Below are 18,308 nucleotides of genomic sequence, written 5' to 3'. Positions count from 1 at the left end.
CTCTCACATGGCCTGCAACTCTGCCCCACTTGGCTCCAACTCTTGACAGGAACCCCCTCCTAAAGCCAACCCCGCCTGCTGACATCACACCCTTCAATCCCAGTGCACATGGCTGTTGTGCACTGAAACCATCTGACTAAGGTCCCCGAGGCCCAAAAGCACCCAAATCCAGGGACCGAATTTCCTCTGTCTTCTTCTTTTGTACTATCCCAGTGACCCTGGACAAGCTCAGCCATTCCCTAGAGCCTGAAACATTGGGTTCTCTTGGCTCCTTAGCCCCATGTCTGGTTTCCCCTGTGCCACTGGCTGCCTCTCCACAATCTCCTTGGTGCTTTGCTCCTCCTCCACCACCACCAGCCGCCACAGGTTGACTAGCCCCTCCTGTCCTCAGACAGGAATGTTCTCCTTCTGCACTGTCTCCCTGCCCTTCACACCCAGTTCAAGGACTTAAAATTGGGCTTGGCCCAGACACCCCCTCCCCATCCACCGACCTGCATAGGGAATAGACACAGTCTTAGGGTCAAAGAAGATCCCTTCCTCATTCTCTCCAAGTCCACCCATCTAAGTGTCTTTCCCCCTTACTACATGTCACACCACCCATCCAGGTGCTAAGGCCAAATTACTATGAGTCTTTTCTCTTTATTTTTAAATCATGTCAGATTTCTGGAAAACTTGTAAGACTAGAACAAACAGCTCCCGTTCACCTTAACCAGATTCCCCCACTGGTAACATTTTACTACACGTATGTGCTGTGCTGTCTTGTCCTGGTGTTTCTGAGTGTACATGTTACCATTCTTCTAACTCACTGGCAGTGCATTGCGGACGTGATGCCCCACGACCCCCTAATACTTTCATAAGTAAGGAAGCATGTGTTTCTTTACCCGAAGGACGCTGTCATTCTTAAGGTGGCACTGCCATACACATCAGGACACTACCATTGGCACAACATTATCATCTCAGACTGAAGAGAGAGTCCCAGATTACACCAACCATGTCCCTTGCAGTCTGGATACACACCAGGCTCATCTGGTACAATCACACCCAGTATCTGCTTAGTTTCCTTCTATCTGGAACAGATCCTTCATCTCTTCTTGTCTTTCATAATCTTGCATTTTGAAGAGTACAGACCAGCTCCTGTGCTGAAAGTCAATTTGGGTTTCTCCAATGTTCCTCAGGATTTGTGTATTTGGGTCAGGAGGGGTAAAAAACACTCACCACCTGCCAGGTCTCTCTACTGTCATCTTAACTAATCACTATTTTAGTAATTAATTGCAGGGTGGTATTTGTGGGAATATAGATTGCAATTGTGTCTACATTCATATTTGGCATTGTACAGTAATATAACACCTTCCCCTTTCCCTTATTTTCTTTTTAAAGTTTTATTTATTTATTTACAAGACACACAGAGAAAGAGGCAGATACATAGGCAGAGGGAGAAGCAGGCTCCATGCAGGGAGCCCGATGCAGGACTCGATCCCGGCTCCAGGATCATGCCCTCGACCAAAGGCAGATGCTCAATCGCTGAGCCACCCAGGCAACCCCCATTCCCTTATTGATTTATTTATCTCTACATGATCACGGATTCTACTTTACACAATAGATGAGAATCTACTACTGTCTTATCCATTTTAATACTCCACTTGCCCCAGATTTCACCATTGAGCATCTCTTTGAACTGCTTATTAGGTTGAATCCTGGTGGATGCACCAGTGCTCTTGGTGATGGCGAGCATGAATTCCCCTCTTTTCAGTAACAATCTCCTCCCAGATTTTCATGTCCACTCTTACCCAAGTGACTGTAAGATATAAATTCGGCCTCAGCACCTAGGATGTGCTCTAAATGGCTCAGGCTAATCTGCGTATCTCATGCCCACAGAACAAAAGATTGATTGCAGTACGGCACCTGCCTATTCAGGCCATAAAAACCCAATTAATGTTTGATAAAGTTTCTTAGGAAAGAAGTTTCCATTCATCTTCAAGGGAGGTGCTGGAAGAGAGGCCACCAAAGAACTCTCTTTCCCTCTGGATGACATAGTATAAAATGTCAAGAATGGACCTGATGGGGCCATTGCTGCTGCCCAGATGGATGCCTCAGAAGGAAGCTAGCCGAAAATCAATCTCACTATACAGCTGTGGGAGGACCTGAGAGAATGGTAGAGAAACAGGACTGGAGTTCTGGTGACAGTACTCATTTCTGGATAATTCTGTGCCTGAAGCTATCTATGGACTGTTTAATGATTTCATCCAATAACTTGCCTTATTCATTTAGGCCAGAATGACCTAAGATTTCTGTTGCTTCTAAGCAAAACAATCTTAAATAATACACTCCCCAAAATACCAACAGAAGCAAAAGATCGGTTTCTGCTCCTTAGGAACAAGAGCACTCTTAACTACAACTCTGTGGTTCTTTCCGCTGGTCTCAGAGCTCCTGGGGTATATTCACTGTGTACTCCCGGCTCTTAGAAGATTGTGTGTCTCTAGTGAGGGCTTCATAGGCATTTCATGACTTTATGTGGAAGAGCTGCTAAGGTTGTCTTGTCCACTACATCCCCAGCTTCTACAAAAGAGTGTGGGACATACAATAAACATTCATTGAGTGAGTGCATAAGTCATCCAAGCCTGTTTTTGAGACCCTCCACTCAAATCCCGCAAAAGAAACAGAAGCTGTGGCCAAAAGCTTGCAAGACATTTTATTCTCCTGCCAGGGGACGACACTGCAGGGAGCTAGCTGAGAGAAACTGGAGGGTCCGTCCTGGATTTAGGAAGGCAGGAGCTGGCGGTGCCTGCTGGAGACTCTGTGCTTCTCCCCGGGGTGGAGTAAGGTCCCAGTTTCTTGATCACCTGGAGTGGGGAGAAGAAACAGCTGTGGCAGGTGTGGGGTCCCTGCAAATGTGCACTAAGCCACCTGCCCCTGCTGTTCACACCCAGAGTTACATCCTGGAACCCAGTCAGGAGCCTGAGGGAGTTTGGGGTTTTGGAGATGGAATCCACAGGCTCCAATGACAGGAAGTGGTGGAGACCTCGCATTACAAGGTGACCCCAGATCTGCCAGCATCAAGCCCCAAAGCCTCAGTCAAGGCAAGACTGGCTGCCAGAGCCACTCAGGGGCCCTTCTCTGCCCCCTGTCCCGCCACCCTGGCCTGATCTGTGGGCGCAGCATGGGCAGCCCTGGAGGGAGAGGCTGCAGAGCCCTCCCTGCCAGCGGGGTTCCCGAGCCCAGCTCTCTGGCCCCAGGTGTCCTGGGCTAGATGGTGCCTGGTTCCTGTTCCCAGGAACCGCTGCTGGGCTGGGGAGTCAGTCAGGGCTCTGACATCTATGATAACCCAGTCTGAGGCCAATTCCTTGGTGTAACCTCCTTACACATAATCATCTCACTCAAGCGTTACTCAAAGAAGAAATCAGGATTATTATCCCCTTCACAGGTAGGGACGCTCAAGTTCACAGGTGTTAAGCTACTTGCTCAAGTGCATGGCTGACCAGGGATGGAGCCTGATGTCACCCAGGGTTGCCTGGGACATAAGCCCAGGCTCTTAGTGAGTATTTCTCAGCCATGTCTAGCTACAGCTCACCTGCCCAACTCCTGCTCAATTTCCACACAGTTCGAGGAGGAATGTGTCTCAATAAGGGGACCTGGAGGGACAAGTATGAGGTATTGCTGACATCTCTATGACAGACAAATATCTCTGTTTTTTTTTAACGATGTGGCACCTGCTTGTGGATATGACCTGCACACTCTAGGAATGACTCTCTGCTTCACCTCTGTACTTACCTGCCTAGGGGAGCATATCCTGAGTATCACACAGATTCGCTTCGCAGGTTCAACATTCACGATGCAGTAAGTGATTTCCCCCAGAAATTTGCGGATGGTTTCTTTGCAGTGATTTTCCAGGAACGGAAACTTTGAGCACACCAGTGATGCAACTTTTTCAAAGGCTTTCTGCAAGAGCAACACCACCATAACCAGGGACAGGAATTAGCTGAGTTCTGCCATGCACAGACCCTTGAAGCCCCCAGCTGCTCCTGGCCCTGGGCCCCTCTGACTGTGGGCATGCTGGGAGGAGGCCCTGGTATCAGATGGCCATGGAAGCAGAGTCTGGAGAGACCGGAAAAGGCCCTCATGCCCAGTCCCAAGGCCCTGATCCAGGCTTGGCCAGGAGGGGCTCAGGAGACCAGGACAGTTGGCTCTGTCCTGTGTCAGTCCCTGGTGCATCATCACCCCAGGCCCACACTGTCTTATGTGTGGAGCACAGTGCCCCCTGCTGCTAGACCCACAGTCAAGTTCTGCCTACCGAGCCCCCTGGGTCCCAGGCCTGGCAGGGCTCAGGCTCAGGTGGGGTGGGGAAGGTTAGGAGACAGACCTTGGAGCCTTGGCACGTTCCATTTTGCAGTATCGTCTACTGCCATCACAGGGGAGAAGGCTACAGCTGAGTGCCCAGGGCTCAGGGTGGGCCCTGCAGCACCCAGAAGCTGAGCAGCGCCAGGGAAGGAGGACAGAGAGGGAGGGAGGGAGGGTGAAACGAGGCTTCCTGGGAGGAACACATCCACTTGTTCAGCACTTGCTCAGGGCCAGATGGGGAGCTCAGCACGTCCCACCCCTCAGCTCCTTCTAAAGGCTTAAGGAAGTGGTTGGGGGATTGATATCCATCCCATTGCACAGAGAAGGAAACTGAGGCTCAGAAAGCATTAGCACTTGGCCCAGCCATGCACCTAGGAATTGGCAGATCTGGGGTTGGTCAGCTCTGACCCAGGTCCGCCCAGACCCAGCCTGGAAAGCTTTGCCTAGATATACCCAGTGAGGATAGAGCGATAGATTCCCACTTTCCGGGAAGAAGTTTCCTTCAACAATGTATTGGAAACCATGCACACTCTTCTTACTACTTTCGTGCTCCCGGAGCACACAATTCAGGGAATTCTCAGAAGTCAACCCCCAGATAAACCAGGGCCCCACACATCCCCTGCTGAGAAGCTCTGGCCCAACAAGGGATCATTCTCTCCCCCAGCTCCCCAAACCGGTTGAGCCCCAAACCAAACACTATTGACCAACCAGCAAGTTGTTCCCCAAACCATAAAGTCTCACCTGAATTAGGTTACCACCTAGGCAATTCTTCAGCCAGTTAACTATCAATTTACATAAATCGCATTGGTTGAACTGAGGGTCACCCTGTAGAAAAGGAAGAACCCCAAGGGTGATCGCTCAGAAACCCCAAGAGCACCTGAGACTCCTGAAGGGACTCTTAGAGCCTCCTAGGACAACAGGATTATCTATGGACTTCCTATTCTTTAGGATTGAAGCAGGTTGGCTGGCATCTGCCCACCCTCCTGCTAGTCCCAGAGGGCTGATGCACCCCACAACCTGCCCCATACTCACAGCACCTTACCCACCCCAGCACCTGCCCCTCTTCTGGTCTCTGGTCAGACCCCAGAGGAGCCTCTTAGAGTGGGAGAGGGGAGCTGCCACCCAGACCAAGGTACTCCCCTCCCTCAGCTAGATACAGGCCAGGCACAAGCATCTTCAGCCCACAGCCCTGCCTTCCCTCCAGCTGATGGATACGTGCAGCTCCCAGGGCAGAGAAAATGGGAAGGGGCTGTGGGAAGTAAACAGAGGGCCAACAGTGAACCTTGGCTGCCAGCTGGGCCAGGACCTCGAAGAAGTGCTCTTCCTGACACATGTCAGCGGTGAATAGGTCATCATGGTCCTCAGGAGTCAGACCAGATAAGGTCAGACCTGGGGAAGAAACAGCTTCAGCAGCCCTCCACAGGTGGAAGAGGACGGAAAGTCAGAACTCCTGGCTGGTGGGGAGCCCAGGAGGTGGCCAGAGCCCCAGACAGGGGTGGCGCTTGGTGAGGGGTCCAGAAGGCCTGTCCTCACACTGCCCTGAGGCTGCCCTCACCCAGGCTCTGTGCAAAAGTCACGCTCTCAAGTTCTTTCTGGAAAGCAAGTGGAAAGGTTATACAGCACCACAACCATTCAAGCAACCCCTTCTCTCTCTCTGTCCCCCATGTCTCTTTCTCACACAAACGCACACACACGCACAGATTTGACCTAAAAGGAACCTTTCCTCAACTCCTCTCTTAGGTCTTTCCTGTCTCTTGTTTTCCCCTAGAGAATCAACACAGGGTCCAGCCCAACCCACTCTCCAAAACTGTCCCTACCTTCAGCTAAGGTGGAGCTGCCAGGATCACGTGGGGAATGTCCTTACCTGGGGTGGCCAGGGGCACCGAGCGAGGAGCAGGAGGGCCCAGGAGGTCATGGCGAGGCAGCTGCTGACACACCCTCACACCCCCTTTATGCAGGCTGGACACCTCGCATCTGACCTTGCCGGCTCCTACTCCTCTTCTAGGCCACCTCCCCAGGTCCCTGGGTTTACCACAAATGCCACCAGTTTGTGGAGAAGTGGGGGGAGGACAGGCTCCACACTATCTCTCTTCCCTCCCCACACACAGAGCTTTCCTAGCTGAGTGCAAGGTGGCTGGAGGGCACAGCTGCCATGATGCCCTCACCCTGCCCCGGATGTGGTCATGGAAGAGCCATCCTTGCACCTGAGGGCTCAGGGAGGCACCTCGGCCATGAGCATCCCATCCCCCACCCCTTTTCCCACCTCCCAGGGGTCTGTGCAGGTGTCCCTCCCCCAGCCATCCCCATTTCCCTGCTCTCCCCCAGCCATTTCAGCCCAGTAGCTCTAGCAGACTCCACCAGATTTAAAGACAGGTGCTCGGGGCAGATGCTGACAGCTCCTCCCAGCCCTGCCTTCTCCGGTGGGGGACACCCAGCATGAGCTCAAGGACTCCCTGTGTCCCCAGCCCCTCACCAGCCTGCTGGCCAGCATCGTGGAGGCAGGCTCTTCCCTCAGAGCCACCTTCAGCCCCGCCTGTCAGGGCCCTGGGCCACAGGGAGACACAGCCCGTGGGAAGGAGGTGAGTCCTGGCCAGGGGTCGAGGCCCAGCTCCCGGGCCCCTGACTCCCCATCTGTGCACCACGGTCACGGCCCTCATCCGTAATAACCGTGGCGGCTGCCCACTTAACAGCCAGTATCAGATAAGTAAGAGACCATCGTTTAGGGTAAGTCAGTCCCAGACATTGTGCAGAACATCCTCCTGCTACGGCGTGTGCCCTCCTTACCTGACACCCACATTCAACTGGGCATCCCCTCATTTGTCTGGTGCCTTCACCCACCTCCTTCATGCCTCAGACCAGGACACTGGGTGCAGATAGCAGGGGACCTGACCTCTGCCACCAGGCCTGCGGGGGACACTGTGGGCACCAGAACGCGCCTCCCACCTCCTATTGGGTCTTTCCCCGCCAGCTGCTGAGATGGCACAGCCACCCAGGCAGGACCAGCTGACAGGGTCCCCTCACACCCCCAGCCCTGCATCGCCTTTAATGTGTCTCTGACGACTGCACCCCTGCCACTTATCCGGGAACCCCATCGTGGGCCTACAGCCTTGTTCTCTAAATCACTCTACTTTCCTGAGCCTATTCAGAGCCCTGCTTTCCACTTAGCCTCTGCTTAGAAGGGATGAGGATGTGGTCCCAGGCAAGCCGGCCCTTGACAAGCTGGGGGCTCTAGAGCAAGGGTCTCTATCTCTTGGAGCCTCAGTTCCCTTTCTTTCAAATGGGTGTAGTGTCTCCTGTTCATAGGGCTCCCATGTGGCATTTCTTTGTGCATGTGGAAGCTTTACAGCCTGTGCTGTGCTGGCAGAGGGAGGCTGGTGTTAGGGCATCCTTCCCCAAGGTGGCTTCTGTGAGTGCTGCTCCTGTGGGAGGGTAACTGGTGCTATGCGAGGGAGTGGAAGGTTTGGGTTCTGTGCTCAGGAGGAAATACCAGGCTCAGAAGGTGCCACAGGCCTCCTCCCCATGGGACTCCTCAGCACCCTCAACATGGTAACATGTCTTACCCTATTATTAGCATCAGAAATGCAAAAATGAACATTATGACCACTCTTACAGGGAAGATAACTTTTATATTACGAACAATTGTATGCCAATAAATTAGAGAACTTACATTGAAATGGACACATCCCTAGAAGGATACAAACTACTGAAACAGAATGAAGAGTGCAAAATTCAAAAGACCTATATATAATAAGTAAAGTAATAGAATTAGTAATGCCATGTATACCCAGGAAGAAGACCCTAGGCCCGATATTTTTACAGATGAATTCTATCAAACATTAAAAAAAGAATTAATACTAATTCTTCTCAAACTCTTCCAAAATATAGAAGAGGTTGCTCTGATGTCAATACTAGAAAAATACAACAGGAAAATTACAACTGGGAAAAGTACAGACCAGTATCTCCTATGAATATGGATGCAATATTCCTCTACAAAACCCTAGCAAACTGGATCCAGTAACATATCAAAGAATTCTATACCATGACCAACTAGAATTTATCTGGTAATGCAAAGTGATTTAACACCTAAAACTCATTTATGTGATTCATTATAGCAATAGAATAAATAATATAAAGTGCATGATCCTCTCCATGAACACAGAAACATCATTTGATAAAACTCAACCTCCATCCACGTTAAGACACTCACCAACTAGAAATGGAAGGAAGTCCTGCACCTAATACATTGCATCTATATAATCTCCTAGCTGACATCATACTTCATGATGAAAAACTAAATACTTTCTCCCAAAGGTCAGGAGCAAGACATGGATGTCTGCTCTCGATACATCTATTTAGTGTTGCACTCATGACACTAAGTATAAAATTAAGAAAGAATGGGCAGCTCGGGTGGCTCAGTGGTTTAGCGCCACCATCAACCTAAGGTGTGATCCTGGAGACCCAGGATCGAGTCCCATGTCAGGCTCCCAGCATGGAGCCTGCTTCTCCCTCTGCCTGTGTCTGTCCCTCTTTTTCTCTCTGTGTCTCTCATGAATAAATAAATAAAATCTTTAAAAATAAAATAAATAAAATTAAGAAATAAAATGAAAAAAATCCATCTGTTAGAAAAGAGGATGTATGGTTATCTCTAGTTGCAGATGACATCTCCTGTACATAGAAATACTGAAAAATTCCACAAAATGAATCAACACTGAGATGTGTCTAGACCTGCATTTTCAAGTGATTCAGACTGCCCAACACAACTTTCATAGATTAAAATTAATTCATGGTAGTGTTAGGCCTCTAAGTGTATTTTATATAAATTGATTAATCTGAGTTGGAGATTGTTCTTGTATAATTATTCTAAAATCTCTATAAAAGCATGCTAACAGGCTGCACTTAAAAAGCGTCATACCCTTTCCATTCATAAGAACATCCAAACATGGGCAGCCCGGGTGGCTCAGCAGTTTAGTACCACCTTCAACCCAGGGCCTGATCCTGGGGACCTGGAATCGAGTCCCATGTCGGGCTCCCTGCATGGAGCCTGCTTCTCCCTCTGCCTGTGTCTCTGCCTCTCTCTCTCTCTGTATGTCTCTCATGTATGAATAAATAAAAATCTTTAATAAAAAAAAGAACATCCAAATATGTGGGCCACTTTTTAGAGACTTTGCCTTCACGCTAACCATCTTTTATAAGATTGTATGTAAGAAGGTACTCACTAAAGGAAATTAAGATTTTCAATACATGGTGCTCAGAAAACTGGAAAACCCATGGAAAAGAATGAACTTTTCACCACATACAAAATGTCATTAGAAATGCATTAAAGGGGGCAACCCGGGTGGCTCAGCAGTTTAGCGTTGCCTTCAGCCCAGGGCGTGATCCTGGAGACCCAGGATCAATCCCACGTCGGGCTCCCTGCACAGAGCCTGCTTCTCCCTCTGCCTGTGTCTCTGCCTCTCTCTCTCTCTCTCTCTCTCTCTCATGAATAAATAAATAAATAAATCGAAAGAAAGAAAGAAAGAAAGAAAGAAAGAAAGAAAGAAAGAAGAAAGAAAGAAAGAAAGAAAGAAAGAAAGAAAGAAAGAAAGAAAGAAAGAAAGAAAGAAAGGCATTAAAGGGCAGCCTGGGGGCTCAGTGGTTTAGCGCTGCCTTCATCCCAGGGCGTGATCCTGGAGACCCAGGATCGAGTCCCATGTCAGGCTCCCTGCATGGAGCCTGCTTCTCCCTCTGTCTCTCTCTCTCTCTCTCTCTCTCTCTCTCTCTCTCTCTATATATATATATATATATATATATATATATATATATATATATATATCTCCCTCTCTCTCTTTCTCTGTGTCTCATGAATAAATAAAACCTTTTTTAAAAAAAATCTTATTATAAAAAGGAATGGATTAAACACTTAGGGTAAGACTCAAGACTATAAAATTTCTAGAAGAAAACCCAAGGTGAAAGCTACATGACATTGAACTTGGCAATGGTTTCTTGGATATGATACTGAAAGCACAGCAAAATGGGCAAATACCATTTTATCAAACATAAAAACTTTGTGTGTCAAATGGCACAATTGACAAAGTAAAAGGGCGATTTATGGAATGAGAGCAAACATTTGCAAATCACATTTCTTATACTGGACTAACATCCAGAGTATACAAAGAACTGTTGAAACGCAACAACAAAACATCAAAACACTCAATTTTATACATTTCATTTTTTTTAAGTAGACTCCTACCCAACATGAGGCTCATACTCATGACCCCAAGAAAAGGGACACATACTCTACCCACTAAGCCAGCCAAGTGCCCCTCAAATCACTCAATTTTGAAAAGGGCAAAAACACGTTGAATAGGCAGTCTCCCCACAAGATATAGCAATAGCTAAGAAGTATATGAAATGATGCTCATCATCAATAATCATTAGGGAAATGCAAGGCAAAACCATAATGAGATAGCATCCCAAACCCAATAACCTGGCTCTTACCAAAAACTGAAAATTACAAGAGTTGCTGAAGATGTGCAGAAAGTATGCACTGTTGTTGTAAAATCGTTAAAACCACTATGTAAAGTAATAAGTAAATAATAAATGATAAATAAATAATAAACCCACTTCTGGATATTTATTCACAAACTAAGAAAGCAGAATCTCAAAGAGGTATTCACACACCCATCTTCATACCAGTACTATTCACAATAGCCAAGAGGTGAAAGCAACCTGAATGTCCATGGACAGATGATAGATAAATACAATGCAATATAAATATTTATGTGTGTGCTATCCAATCATAAAAAGATCAAATCCTGTCGAATGCCGGAACTTGTATGGACTTTGAGGACATTAAACTGAGTGAAATAAGCCAGTCACAAATAGGCAAATACTGCATGATTTCATTTCAATGAGTAATCTAGAGGTGTCAAATTAATAGAAACATCAAATAGAACAGTGATTTCCAGGCTTTGGGTCAAGGAAAAATGAGAGTCATGGCTAAACAGTGAGTGTAGAGTCTCAGTTCTGTAGGTTAAAAGTCCTGAATGTCTGTGTCACAACAGTGAGAATATACTCAACACTGCTGAGTGGACATTTAAATATTATTAAAAGTGTAAATTTTGTGTTGTGTATTTTTTACAATGTAAAGAATAGCGATCCCTGATAAAGGAGTTAGTTGGTCTCACAACTCAATCACACAAGCGCTTTTCCTTAAGATAAGCAACAGACCTCTCTGTGCAACACAAGTGTCTATGCATACTCCTATCTCGTCATGCAGAACACCATGAAGACATGTATTCATGCGATAACATTTAATAAAATTGATAATTTTTGCTTCTTGTACAAACAGAGGGGATTTAGGGTGCTAGCATATTTCATGTGATATTACTAGCATTTGGTAGATTGTCAGTTGCTTGAGGTAAGTGCTCCTTCACTTGTTCCCTATCCTGACACCAGGATGTAACACAGAGCTGGGACCCTGTCCAGAGGTCTGTGAGAAGCCACTGGAAGGTGAGATGTGGTTTGTAGGTTGGAAAGAGCCCGGGGCTGCCCTGTACAGAAGGGACCTAGGAGCAAAGGCAGAAGGAAGTCTGAAGACGCCCAAGGAGATGGTTGCAGAGCCTGGCCAGGGCTAAGCTGGTTTGCACTAGGATGAGGCTACTCCAAATTGCCAGGGCGGGGGGGGTCATCCGCCCCAGCTGGGGTCAGAGAACTAGGAAGTGGTCAGGAGGGAGGGATGTCACATGACACCAGCTAGAGGCCTGGGTTGCCCAGGTGGTTCCCAGAGGAAATGTTAGAGAACTGAGAAGGGCCTAGGGGAGAGAAGGTACCCCAGAGGAGTCTGTATTAGGACTCAAGTGCACGCATGCTCGTCCTGACAGGTGACCAGAGCTGGCTTGCGCCCTGCCCTTTACTAGCTGTTACCCCTAAGACTGAGGCCACCTTCTTCTGCTCCCACCTTTAGAAGTCCCTGCTCACCCTCCATCGTGCCCTGGACCCATCCTCTCCCTCCCCAAGGCCTCCCCTGAGGCTGTTCCTCGGGTCTCTCCTACACTGTGGGCCTCGGACCTTTTCCGGGACCATTGTCATCCACGCGGACACACACCTTACACACAGACCTCATCTCACATGGCCTGCAGCTCTGCCTCACTGGCTCCAGTTCTTGACATGAACCCCCTCCTAAAGCCACCCCCGCCTGCCAACATCACACATATCAATCAATATGTGTTTTGTGGGAACATATTTTGCAGCTATGTCTACTTATATAAGTTGGCATCTATACTAAAGTAATACTTCTCCTTTTCCCTTATTTGATTATTAATTTATTATTTAAATCTCTATGAATTCATGGATTCTAATTTAATCAATGCATTATAATCTGATATTGCCCTTATCTGTTTTGATACTCAAATGCTTCCAGATTTCATCGCTGGGAGTCTTGAATTGCTCTTATGATTAAGTTCAGACCAATGCACCATTGCTTTTTACGCTGACCATGATGCCTTTCCCTGCCCCAGCAATGATCTCCACCCAGGTATTTGTGTCCATCCCCTCTCAAGTGATTAGGTAACAGAGTTGTGCCTGACTTGGCTCACACTAATCTATATATCCATTGCACTTGGAACCTATTGATTATTCCCATAGGGAAACTGGCCTATTGGACTAATGAGAACATTGGAGATATCTGATTGGGCTACGGGGAAAGAAGTTCCATTCTTTTCTAAGGGAGCTGCTGGAAGAGAGGCTACCAAAGAATTCTCTTTCTTTCTAGAAGACATAGTATAAAAAGTCAAGTTTCGATCTGATATAGTTATTGCTGCTACCCAGAAGGAATCAATCTCAGTATGCAGTTGTGGGAGGACCTGAGAGAATAGCAGAGAAACAGGACTGGAGCTCTGGTGACACCACAAATTTCTGGATCATTGTGTGCCTAATGGTATAAATGGACTCCTTAATGATTTGAGCCAATAAATTGTCTTATCACTAAAGCCAGAATGACCTTGTTGTTTCCAAGCAAAATAATCCTAAATAATACACTCCCCAAAGAACAGCAAAGGTTGCCTGCAGACAGAAGTGAGTATGGGTTTCTGTTTTTTAGGACAAAGAGCATTCTTACCTACAACCCTATTGTTCTTCCCCACTGATCTGAGAGCTTCTAGAGATATATTTACTGTGTCCCCGGCTCTTAGGGAACTGTGTATCTCTAGTGAGGGCTTCATAAGCATCTCATGACTATATATGGAGGAGCTGCTAGCAAAGTCTTGTTCACCACTACATCCCCAGCTTCTAGAACAGTGTGTGGGACATACAATAAACATTCATTGAGTGAGTGCATAAGTCACCCAAGCCTGTCTCCGAGCCCCTCCACTCAAATCCAACAAAGGAACAGAAGCTCTGGCTAAAAGCTTGCATGATATTTTATCTCCTGCCAGGGGACCGCACTGCAAGAAGCAAGCTGAGAGAAACTGGAGGGTCCGTCCTGGATTTAGGAAGGCAGGAGCTGGCGGTGCCTGCTGGAGACTCTGTGCTTCTCCCCAGGGGTCACAGGGCTCAGAGGCTCGGACACCTGGAGTGGAGAAGAGCCAGCTGTGGCAGGTGTGGAGTCCCTGCAAATGTGCACTACAGCCACCTGCCCCTGCTGATCACACCCAGAGTTACATCCTGGAACCCAGTCAGGAGCCTGAGGGAGTTTGGGGTTCTGGAGATGGAAATCACAGGCTCCAGTGACAGGAAGTGGTGGGGACCTCGCATTACGAGGTGACCCCAGATCTGCCAGCATCAAGTCCCAAAGCCTCAGTCAAGGCAAGACTGGCTGCCAGAGCCACTCAGGGGCCCTTCCCTGCCCCGGGTCCCTGTCCAGAGGTCTGGCCTGTCTGTGGGTGCAGCCTGGGCAGCCCTGGAGGGAGAGGCTGCAGAGCCCTCCCTGCCAGCGGGGTTCCCGAGCCCAGTTCTTGGGCCCCGGGTGTCCTGGGCTAGATGGTGCCTGGTTCTTGTTCCCAGGAACCGCTGCTGGGCTGGGGACAGGAGTCAGTCAGGGCTCTGACATCTATGATAACCCAGTCTGAGGCCACTTCCTTGGTGTAACCTCCTTACACATAATCATCTCACTCAAGCGTTACTCAAAGAAGAAATCAGGATTATTATCCCCTCCACAGTAGGGACGCTCAAGTTCACAGGCGTTAAGCTACTTGTTCAAGTGCATGGCTGACCAGAGATGGAGCCTGATGTCACCCAGGGTTGTCTGGGACATAAGCCCAGGCTCTTAGTGAGTATTTCTCAGCCATGTCTAGCTACAGCTCACCTGCCCAACTCCTGCTCAATTTCCACACAGTTCGGGGAGGAATGTGTCTCGATAACGGAGCCTGGAGGGACAAGTATGAGCTGCTAATGACTTTCTCTATAACAGATGTATTTCCAAGTTGTTATACCATGTTGCACATGCTTGGGGACATGACCTGGGCCCTCCAGGAATGAGTCTCTGCTGTCACCTGTGTACTCACCTATATCAGGTCTGCACATCCCGAGTTTCATACAGATTGCCTGAGGGGATTTGTCATTCAGGATACGCAGGGTGATGTCACTAAGATATTTAGTGATTATTTTGTGGCATAAATGGGTCAACACAAATGTCTCCTCGCACAGGAGAGATGCAGCATGCTTGATGGCTTCCTGGAGGGGCAGAACCACAGAAAAACAGGAATCCGGTAAGCTCTGCCCCGCCCAGACCCCTGAAGCCCCCAGCAGCTCCTGGCCATGGGCATGCTGGGAGGAGGCCCTGGACTGTGGGCATGCTGGGAGGAGGCCCTAGTGCCAGGTGGCCTTGGAAGCAGAGGCTGGAGAGGCCGGGATGGGCCCTCATGCCCAGTCCCAAGGCCCTGATCCAGGCTTGGCCAGGAGAGGCTCAGGAGACAAGGACAGTTGGCTCTGTCCTGTGTCAGTCCCTGGTGCATCATCACCCCAGGCCCACTGTCTTGTGTGTGGAGCACAGTGCCCACTGCTGCTAGACCCACAGTCAAGTTCTGCCTACCGAGCCCCCTGGGTCCCAGGCCTGGCAGGGCTCAGGCTCAGGTGGGGTGGGGAAGGTTAGGAGACAGACCTTGGAGCCTTGGCACATTCCATTTTGCAGTATCGTCTACTGCCATCGCAGGGGAGAGGCTACAGCTGAGTGCCCGGGCTCAGGGTGGGCCCTGCAGCACCCAGAAGCTGAGCAGGGTCAGGGAACAGAGGAGAGGGAGGGAGGGAGGGAGGGTGAAACGAGGCTCCTGGGAGGAACACATCCACTTGTTCAGCACTTGCTCAGGGCCAGGTGGGGAGCTCAGCACATTCCACCCCTCAGCTCCTTCAAAAAGATTAAGGAAGTAGTTGGGGGATTAATATCCATCCCATTGCACAGAGAAGGAAACTGAGGCTCAGAAAGCATTAGCACTTGGCCCAGCCATGCAGCTAGAAGTGACAGATCTGGGGTTGGTCAGCCCTGACCCAGGTCCCTCCTGGCCTCACAGAGCTTTCCCGTGGACACGTGCGGTGGGGCTACAGGGGAGAGGGTCCTACCTTCTCAATGAATAAGTTTCCTTTAACAATGTGTTAGAAACCATGCACACTCTTCTTCATCATCCATGCTCCCAAAGCTTCAAGATTTCATGGGATCCTCTGAATTCCCTCCCCAGAGAGGGGAGTGGGGCCCACAGATCCCCTGCTGAGAAGCTCTGGCCCAACCAGGGATCAACCCCTCCCTCAGAGCTGCCCCCCCCAAATCCCCACTCATGCCCTTGACCACCCTCAGGTGGATCCCCAACCATAAGGCCTCACCTCTGTGATATACTCTCCCAGGTATTTCATCAGCAACCTGATTATAATCTTACAAGGTATACAGGTGAAGATCATCTGGTCATCCTGTCAGAAAATGATGCCCCCTGAGGTGATCTCTCAACACCCCCCATAACCCATGGCAGGGCCCCACGAAGGGGCTCCTCAGTGCCTTCTAGGCCAGGAAGATCACCTATGATCTTTTGGTCCATTAGGGCCTGAACCCAGCTGGCTGGCACCAGCCCACCGTCCTGCTAGTCTTAGAGGGGCTGACAGCCTAGAACCTGTCCCATACCCATAGCACCGTACCCACCCCAGCACCTGCCCCTCTACTGGACTCTGGTCAGATGCAGAGGAGCCACCTGGTGGGAGGGAGCAGTCAGCCAAACCAAGGTACCCCCCACCTCAGGCAAGAGTATCCACAAAATCAGTATCTTGAACCCACACACCTACCTCCCCTCCCACCAGGAGAGCACTAGGAGCCCTGCCTAGTGCTCCTAGGGAGGAGACACTGGCCCCAGCCCGGGGGGGGGGGGGGGGGGGGGGGGGGGGGGGGTGTGGTTGGCGGGGAGGGTGAAGGAGGTGCCTAGGGAGGTGAGCAGGGAGCCAGCTGCTTACCTTGGATGCCTCCTGAGCCGGGACCTCAAAGAAGTGCTCTTCCTGACACATGTCAACCGTGGACAGATCATCATGGTCCTCAGGAGTCAGACCAGAAAAAGTCAGACCTGGGGAAGAAACAGCATCAGCATCTGTCCACAGGTGGAAGAGGACGGAAAGTCAGAATTCCTGGCTGCTGGGGAGCCCAGGAGGTTGCCAAAGCCCCAGACAGGGATGGGGCTTGGTGAGGAATCCAGGAGGCCTGTCCTCACACTGCCCTGGGGCTGCCCTGATCTAGGCTCTGTGCAAAAGGCAGGCTCTCAAGTTCTTTCTGGAAACAAAAGGAAAAGATTAGCCCCCCATCACCTGTGAACCTCTTTTCTGCTCTGATTTCTCTCTTCTGCTGGTCTTTGTTCTTTCTCTCTCTAAACACACACACACACACACACACACACACACACACACAGAAATTTGCAGACTGCTCTGAAAGGCTACTACCCTTTATCTACTTTCAAAGGATGTCTTCCTTTGTCTCTCACATTCTCCAAAGAATTCAAGTCAGGTGCCCAGGCAACCCACTCTCCAGAACTGTCCCTACCCTCAGCTAAGGAGGAGCTGCCAGGATCACGTGGGGAATGTCCTTACCTGGGGTGGCCAGGAGCACCGAGGCGAGGAGCAGGAGGGCCCAGGAGGTCATGGCGAGGCAGCTGCTGTGACACCCTCACACCCCCTTTATGCAGGCTGGACACCTCGCATCTGACCTTGCCGGCTCCTGCTCCTCTTGTAGGCCACCTCCCAGGTCCCTGGGTTTACCATAAACACCATCAGTTTGTAGAGAAATGGGGGGAGGAGAAGTTTCACACTACCTATCTTCTCCCTCCCCCATACACACTGCTAGAGCTTTGTGAGCTGATTGGCTGGGATAGGAGGGCAGTAGCTGCTATCAGCCTCCCCGCCTCACAGGATGTGGTGGTGGCTGTTCTGGAGCAGCCTTCCCCAGGCAGCTTGTAAGCACTGCTCTGATGCGAGGGTAACAGGTGCTGTGGAGGGGAGTGGGGAGTGGGGGGGTTCCTGTCCTCAAGATTAAATCCCAGGCTAGGACGGTGCCACAGGCCTCCTCCACATGGACTCCTCAGCACCCTTAACACACCAGCGTCTCCTCTGTAGCCCCCAATTTCTCACCCTTTCCTAACCTCTTTGGTCACAAAATTTTCTGGTTCAGGAGCTATTAGAGGGATTGAGAGACACTAGCTGACCTAGTCACCGGCTTGGGATGTGCGTGCATGAGGCCTGCTGGCCTGGCAGCCTGTGGAGCCTGAGGGGCAGCTGACATGGAGACTTCTCACAGACACCCAGACACAGTCCCCTGCCCCAGACCGTCAGATGAGGTCCTCCTTATACTCACTTTCTTTCTACTCCAAGTGGGCAGAGTAGAGAGCGGGCAAAGCAGCTCTCTCTTTGCTTTGCATCTCTCTGAAGATGCAAAACATCTTCTCATCTCCTATGTCCAACTCCACACCCCGGACTCACAAGCACCCACAACCCAACCTTCTGGTTCTTTCTTTGACTCCACTTGGATCCCCACTTCA

The 18,308-nt window shown here is 49.8% G+C and overlaps 1 protein-coding gene across 2 annotated transcripts; it reads right to left on the bottom strand.

Moving 5' to 3' along the window:
• Nucleotides 1–2,670: 2,670 nt before the first annotated feature.
• Nucleotides 2,671–17,597, bottom strand: LOC144280770 (prosaposin-like). Of its 2 annotated transcripts, XM_077843135.1 has the most exons (8): nt 17,365–17,597; nt 16,741–16,847; nt 16,126–16,209; nt 14,817–14,985; nt 5,618–5,724; nt 5,077–5,160; nt 3,769–3,936; nt 2,671–2,840 (listed from the first exon to the last, which is right to left on the bottom strand). In XM_077843135.1, exons 1-8 carry the CDS (start codon nt 17,414–17,416, stop codon nt 2,724–2,726), a joined length of 888 nt encoding a protein of 295 aa, XP_077699261.1. In that variant the 5' UTR covers nt 17,417–17,597; the 3' UTR covers nt 2,671–2,723. The 2 variants fall into 2 exon arrangements, with proteins under 2 accessions (XP_077699261.1, XP_077699262.1); XM_077843136.1 differs by lacking the exon at nt 16,126–16,209.
• Between the last annotated feature and the right edge of the window lie 711 nt (nt 17,598–18,308).

Source organism: Canis aureus, chromosome 12 (assembly GCF_053574225.1).
Source record: "Canis aureus isolate CA01 chromosome 12, VMU_Caureus_v.1.0, whole genome shotgun sequence".
NCBI lineage: Eukaryota > Metazoa > Chordata > Mammalia > Carnivora > Canidae > Canis > Canis aureus.
The sequence above is the reverse complement of the archived record's forward strand: the minus strand, read 5'-3'. Positions and strand labels throughout refer to the sequence as shown.